The sequence below is a fragment of the Leucopleurus acutus genome (genome assembly GCF_964270905.1).
Source record: "Leucopleurus acutus genome assembly, chromosome: 2".
NCBI classification, from domain to species: Eukaryota; Metazoa; Chordata; class Mammalia; order Artiodactyla; family Delphinidae; genus Leucopleurus; species Leucopleurus acutus.
The window spans coordinates 161,340,950-161,348,025 of NC_139143.1; the positions used below are offsets into that span (position 1 = coordinate 161,340,950).

General features: G+C 54.7%; 1 protein-coding gene across 2 annotated transcripts; it reads left to right on the forward strand.

Moving 5' to 3' along the window:
• Positions 1–434: 434 nt before the first annotated feature.
• Positions 435–5,722, forward strand: MYCL (MYCL proto-oncogene, bHLH transcription factor; the record flags this gene model as incomplete). Of its 2 annotated transcripts, none has more annotated exons than XM_082865773.1 (2): positions 435–515; positions 874–1,443. In XM_082865773.1, 2 exons carry the CDS (start codon positions 435–437, stop codon positions 1,441–1,443), a joined length of 651 nt encoding a protein of 216 aa, XP_082721899.1. The 2 variants fall into 2 exon arrangements, with proteins under 2 accessions (XP_082721899.1, XP_082721898.1); XM_082865772.1 differs by lacking the exon at positions 435–515 and adding an exon at positions 4,340–5,722 and having other exon boundaries at positions 879–1,378.
• Positions 5,723–7,076: the final 1,354 nt, after the last annotated feature.

Consider the following 7,076-nt stretch of genomic DNA (forward strand, 5'->3'; position numbering starts at 1 on the left):
GGAGCGCGGTTCTCGTTCGGTCTCTAGGGGACCACCCGGGCCTCGCTAAACAGTCACGCCTCCACCAGGCGACCGCCGGGCTGCATCAGCTCGCCGCCTGCTCTGCGCTCCCCAGTGTGCAATTCATTTCGAGGGGTACAGGGAATAGAATAGAGTCAGAGAGGGTAGCTTGGAAGGGTGGGGCTGGGACTCTACCGCCCCCACCTGTCGACCGGGAGGGGCGGGGGAGGGGCGGGGCTTGTCCCGTAGGGCCCGCCCCCGGTCCCCGAGCCCCGGGCGCGCGACGAGATATAAGGCAGCCGGGAAACAATGCGCCTGCATCTCGCGCTCCCGCGCCGCTCCCGGGAGCGTCCGGGTCGCCGTGCGCGAGCGAGGGCGGGAGCGCGCGCGGGGGGGCGAGTTCCTGAGTGCGGTCCGCGCGCTCGGTGGCGCGCATGTGCATGTGTGCGGGCTGCCGGGTTGCCCCGAGCCGGCGGGGAGCCGGTACGCTCCAGGCGGTCGGCGGCGGGAGCGAGGTGAGGCTGCGGGCGGCCGGGGAACGGGCTCGGGTCCCGGGGGACGGGCTGCAGGCTGCCTTCTGGGCACAGCGCGCCCCCGCCCGGCCCGGCCGGGCCCTGGGAGCTGCGCTCCGGGCGGCGCTGGCAAAGTTTGCTTTGAACTCGCTCCCTGCACCCTAGTCCGCGCGCTGTGACCGGCTTCCCTGGGCACGCTGACCCGCGGCCGGGCTGCCGGGTAGCGAGGGAAGGGCGCGGGCTCCAAGCCGAGCGATTGGAGAGGGACGAGAGCCTGGCAGCCAGCTGTGCTGGGGGACGGGGGGACGCCTCCCTCCCCGGGCCTGCACCCGGGTCAGCACGTCCCCCTTCCCTCCCGCAGGGAGCGGACATGGACTTCGACTCGTACCAGCACTATTTCTACGACTATGACTGCGGGGAGGATTTCTACCGCTCCACGGCGCCCAGCGAGGACATCTGGAAGAAATTCGAGCTGGTGCCGTCGCCCCCCACGTCGCCGCCCTGGGGCTCCGGTCCCGGCGCCGGGGACCCGGCCCCCGGAATTGGTCCTCCAGAGCCGTGGCCCGGAGGGGGCGCCGGGGACGAGGCAGAATCCCGGGGTCACTCGAAAGCTTGGGGCAGGAACTACGCCTCCATCATTCGCCGTGACTGCATGTGGAGCGGCTTCTCGGCCCGGGAACGGCTGGAGAGAGCGGTGAGCGACCGGCTCGCTGCTGGCGCGCCCCGGGGGAACCCGCCCAAGGCGCCCGCCGCCCTGGACTGCGCTCCCAGCCTCGAAGCCGGCAACCCGGCGCCCGCTGCCCCCTGTCCGCTGGGCGAGCCCAAGACCCAGGCCTGCTCGGGGTCCGAGAGCCCAAGCGACTCGGGTAAGGACCGCCGTGGGCCATCAAAGAGGGGGGCACCTCATGGGTGGCCAAACCTCTGCCGCTGAGGTCAGGCAGTGGGTCTGCGCAAGCCCTTCCGCCACCTCCCCCTTCCTGTGGCTGAAGCTGCCGGTGTAGCCCCCAGCGGTGTCTGTCTGGCACGTGGGTGTGTTAGTAAACAGTTTGAAGAAGTGGCGTGGGAGCCAGCGTCCCTTTGATGATGATTGGAGCCCCAGGGGACAAGGGAGACAGGGAGACAGGCTGGGGCTTGGCGCTTAGGAGGACAATACAGGGATTGGACCGTAGTGGATTTCTGTCCTCCTAAGGCTGGAAAGGGTCCCTTAAGTGTCACTCCAGGCTTGAATTTTTTTTTTTTCCTGTCTCTTTCTCTGGGAAACTCACTCCCCTGAGGAGAGAAGAAGCTGAGGAGTCTTTGTGCAAAGCCAAAGCCTTCATCCTTTCAAAAACCTGGTCTCCTGCCTGGTTTACTTTTGAAAGACAATAATGGCTTCTCTTGCTCCGCTACCCCTTACCATGTTTGCATCCACACCATCACCCATGAGACAGGTAGCGGAGGAATGACCACTCCCCATTAACAGATGGAAACAGGCTTAGGAATAGGAAATCACCAGAAGTGAACCCCAGCTTCCTGCCATCCAGCCAGCCTCTTTTGCTCAATCCTCCATCCCAACCAGGCACTTCTCTGAGGTTTAGAGGAACTTCGTGGTAGCTTATCCGAGAAGTGGTACATCTTGCCTTTTTGCTCTGGCCTGATGTGGGAAGGTGTTCCTCTAGGTCCCGCCCAATTCATCTGAGGGCTTTCAACTGCTTCATTTGTATTCAACAAATGTTAGCTGGCCCCTACTTTGTGCTAAGCTCTGGGCTTGGTGCTGGGGTCACAGATACAGAGCTCCAGGTTCCCCTTCCCTATCCTTGAAGGCAAGTGTAAACCTCACTGAGGACAGCCTGCTGCATCCTGTGCCACCAGACTATGTTGTTCGTAGCCTAATCTCTTCTCAGAAGTGCCCATGAGAAATATTGGCGAGGGTGTTTTCTAGGGTGCAAACTGAGGCTCGCATTGGGAAAATCAGGACTGAAACCTCGCTGTAGCTTTTAAGAATAACTTACATGACCATTTAGAGGGAACTGGGGAATGGGTATGGAGGTTGTCATACACTTGAAGGTAAAAATAAGGATAACAAGAACAATTAAAAGTCAATTTTTTCGGTCCACTGTGTTAAGGTCATTTTTAACCTGCTTGCTTTCTACACCAAGACCTTCTGTTTGTTTAATGGCTGGAATGGGAACTTTGAGATCAAGAAACCAATAAAGATGTATCTCTACAAAGGCTGATGGAGTGGTAGAATGGAAAGACCATTGTTTTGGGAGTCTGGAGATCTTAGTTTGAGATCCAGAACATTACAAAGGTGATGTGTGGACTTGGCCGAACTGGGTCTCAGTTTCTCCCTTTGCACATGGAGTATGACCTGATTGTCCAGCCGAGGACACTTCCTTGTCTGGGTAGAGTTAGGCACTACTCTCCGGAAAGGAGAATCGTGTTGTACCTTATTTCTTCCTTAGGCAGAGCCTTCCGCAGCTACGAGGTTTAACCCTGAAATATTAAAGGTTTGGGATGTGGGGAAGCCTCCTGATTCATTTTCTAACCTGCCCTTTAACCTGAACCTGTTTGCAAGCTCCTGGTTCACCCATAGGCCACATGGCCCAGAACAAAATGCAACAGATTGCAAACAATGAGGGGGGTGGGAAGAGTGACTGATGGCAAAGCTCAGCCAATAGGGGCCAGGGGCTGGGTAAGACAGCCTTCAAAACACCGCTTAGCCAGCCAATCACAGGCCTTGGGGCCAGGAGGGCTGAACGGTCAGGTTTTATTAATGGAGAAATAATGCGATTGTCCACACAATGGAAGCCTTCCTGACAAAGGGGCTCAAGCATCCTGATATGCAAAAGAGGCCGAGAACTGAGCTCTTCTGTTGTCAGGCTGAAATGCATTAAGGTGGCCTTCTATGCGGGGGCTGGAAAACGTGTGGAGCAGGATGGTTCTCCCCAAATTGTCCCTCTCCTGGTTGGGGTAACCTAAAAGACCTTGGAGCAAGGGAATGATGGGGGCATGTCCAGGTGTTGCTAGTGTTTTGGCCCTTGAGTCAGAACATTCCCATGCTGCTCAGTTCCTGCCCTGGCATAGGTAGCTTGGAAATGGTCGCTCGTACCTTTGTGAAGTTCCTGCAGCTTTTGCAGACCTGTGATTACAAATCCAACCCTCTTCTGGTCAGGGAAGGGGGTGGGGCAGGCAACCTGTAAATGATGGATGACTCTAGAAACCCATTGAACCCAGGAGCAAAATGCTGCTAAGGCAAGCCCTTTCCCTCCCCTCTGGGTGAGGAGGGATGGGTTGTAGCCCTCCCTTCTCCGACTCTTCAGCTGAAAGGGGCGGCAGAATAGAGAGGTGGGGGAATAATAGGATTTATAACTTGTGAAAAGTAACAATTCCCAAGTGCAGGCTGTGCTGGGCTGGAACAAAGGGCAGCTCTGCCCACAGACCCCTCATTTACAATTCTGATGGGGCATGAAAGAGCCCGACTGGGGAAGATCTTTAGAGCTAAACTTTGTCCCAGGCTGATAGCTCTTTTTCTCCATCCCCTCAGTGGGGGAGGGGAGAGCCTGTGCAGACTGGGGGCTGTTGGCTTGGGTCTGCCTTTTGTTCTTATCTAAGCCTTGCTGTGCAAAGAGAAATTGGAGAATATTTTCCTCCTTGCTTATTTCACCTCCTTTCCTTCACACTGCCCTTAGCCTCATTACAGATGAATCAGCTGTCTTTCTCCTCCCTTGAATTTGTTTATATCTGAATTGGGAAAATGTCACCTCCTTTCCCAAACTCCAAGATAGGGTCTGAGTATGTGTTTCTCATGGGGTGTGTTTCTTCTGTTGATCTCTCTTCTTGGACAGAGGGTGAAGAAATCGACGTTGTGACCGTGGAGAAGAGACAGTCCCTGGGTGTCCGGAAGCCGGTCACCATCACAGTGCGAGCAGACCCTTTGGACCCCTGCATGAAACACTTCCACATCTCCATCCATCAACAACAGCACAACTATGCCGCCCGTTTTCCTCCAGAAAGCTGCTCCCAAGGAGAGGCTCCAGGGCGAGGGCCCCAAGAAGAGGGTCTGGAGAAAGATGTACCAGAGGAAAAGGAAGATGAGGCAGATGAAGAAATTGTGAGCCCCCCGCCTGTAGAAAGAGAGCCTCCCCAGTCCTGCCACCCCAAACCTGTCAGTTCTGACACTGAGGACGTGACCAAGAGGAAGAACCACAACTTCCTGGAGCGCAAAAGACGGAATGACCTCCGTTCCAGGTTCTTGGCCCTGAGGGACCAGGTGCCCACCCTGGCCAGCTGCTCCAAGGCCCCCAAAGTAGTGATCCTGAGCAAGGCCTTGGAATACTTGCAAGCCCTAGTGGGGGCTGAGAAGAGGATGGCTACAGAGAAGAGGCAGCTCCGGTGTCGGCAGCAGCAACTGCAGAAAAGAATTGCGTACCTCAGTGGCTACTAACTGACCAAAAAGCCTGACTGCTCTGTCTTAACAAAGACCCGAATTTATTTTTTAACCTCTCCTATCCCCCATAGGAATTTGCACATTTTGGTTCCCGTGGGACAGCCTGGACAGTAGATCCCAGAATGCATTGCAGCCAGAGCACACACAAGAAGGGCTTGCATTCTTGGAAACCTTGCAGCCCAACTCTCCCTCTGCCCTGACTCATGGGAGCGCTGTGGCTTCTCTGACGCCTTTGGCTTCTCAGGCAGACAGCTGACTGAGGAGCCTTGGGGTCTGCCTAGCTCACTAGCTCCGAAGAAAAGCCCGACAGATGCTATGCAACAGGTGGTGGACGTTGTCGGGGGGCTCCAGCCTGCATGAAATCTCACACTCCCGATGAGCTTTAGGCTGGGAAAGGATGCTCCCACTGGTGTCTCTGGGGTGACGCTGGGACAGCTGGGCCTGGACACTCTCCCTGAGGCTCCTTTTTCCAGGAGACGTACAAGCTGTCTTGGGTGAAGACGAGCTCGCAGACTTAATCAGCAGGGACCATTACCTCACTGTCAGACACTTTACAGTAGCTGAGGAGTTGGACACCTTTAATATATATATTCTGATGTTAAATGACACCCCTCCTCCCACCACTCTCCAGGCTGCGACCTTGAGAACATTTAAAGAACTCGGGCTCTAGATTCTTTGTCTAAAAGCCCCCTGGGTCCTTTCCTCTGAGGGCAGAGACCATTCAGTCCTCACCAGGGAATTTTTTGTTTCCTTCTGCCTTTGTTATGCAATGGGCTCTAAGGCACCCCCTTTCCCACAGGTCAGAAATATTTCCCCAGGACACAGGGCAAAGTGTCCCACACTGTGGCCTGGGGAAGGCTTGGAGTCCTGGCTGTAAACCTGTTCCCTGCCCAGGTGTTTTCCATCTTAGAATTTTCTCAAAGCAGATGTCAGGCACCTGAGGAGGGAGAACTGTACCACTTCCTCTTTCCCACCTCCCTCTCGTCTCAGTCCCTGACTGGTAAGTTTGAAGTTCTACTAGGACCATGCAAACCTGTCCTTCTCATGCAACTCCAAGGAGCTTGCTGGCTCTGTAGCTACCCTTGGCCTCCTGCCAGCTTGACATGAGTCAGATCCTTTTCCCAGAATCTGGGCCTACTGCAGTTCTTACTGGGAGAGCTGCTGGGACGCATCCAGTGCTCTGGAAGGCAGACTAGCTTCCTGGTGGGTTTTTAAGGAGCTTCCAGGAGCTCTGCTTAGTGGACCATGATGGATTTTACCCCAGCTGGACTGAGCCTCTCCAAGTGGATTCCAGGCGCAGCCTCCATTCTGAGAAAGACACCCACCCCAACAGGTGTCATGTGGGCAATCTCAGCAGCCCCTAAGCCTAGCCTGGAAGAAAGACCAGCCCCTCCAGAACTCTGCCCAGGGCAGCAGGTGCCTACTGGATGGGGGTTTGAAAGTAGGGGAAGGGAGGATGGTAGAGCGCTATACGTGGCTCTGGGAAGCCGGCTGCTACTTCCAAACCTATTATGCATGAGGGTCTGTTCCTGAGGTTGCTTCCTGGCCTCAGAGAACCCCAGTGGAAGTTAGGAAAAAGCCTCCCTACCTTCTGGAGCATGGTTTTTGGGAGCCAACTGACTTCTAGAACTGTCTTTGGAGAACAGTTGAGATGTAGGTTACTGATGTCTCACCTGAATAGCTTGTGTTTTATGAGCTGCTGTTGGGTATTATGCCGGGAGCAGTCTTCTTCTTTTTTTTTTAATACTGTATTTTTGTATGCCTTTTGCAAAGTGGTGTTAATTGTTTTTGTACAAGAAAAAAGCTCTGGGGCAATTCTCCTGTTGCAAGAGTCTGATTTATTTTAAAAGGCAGGTTTACCTGAAATTTTGTATTTAGTTGTGATTACTGATTGCCTGATTTGAAAATGTTGCCTTCTGAAACATCTTCTAATAAAAGATTTCTCAAACATGTCAGAGTGGGGGCAGAGCTTATGCCCACCGCATCCCCCGGAACCAAGGAAAATTGTTTCAGGGTAGCCACGAGTGATCTCTAACCATGTTGCTAACCTGGTCACTCTACTCTGGGTTCCTGAAATGCCATTTCAGACATGTCTAAACAATGTAGGTTCAGTACTCGGTAAGCACTCTTGTGAA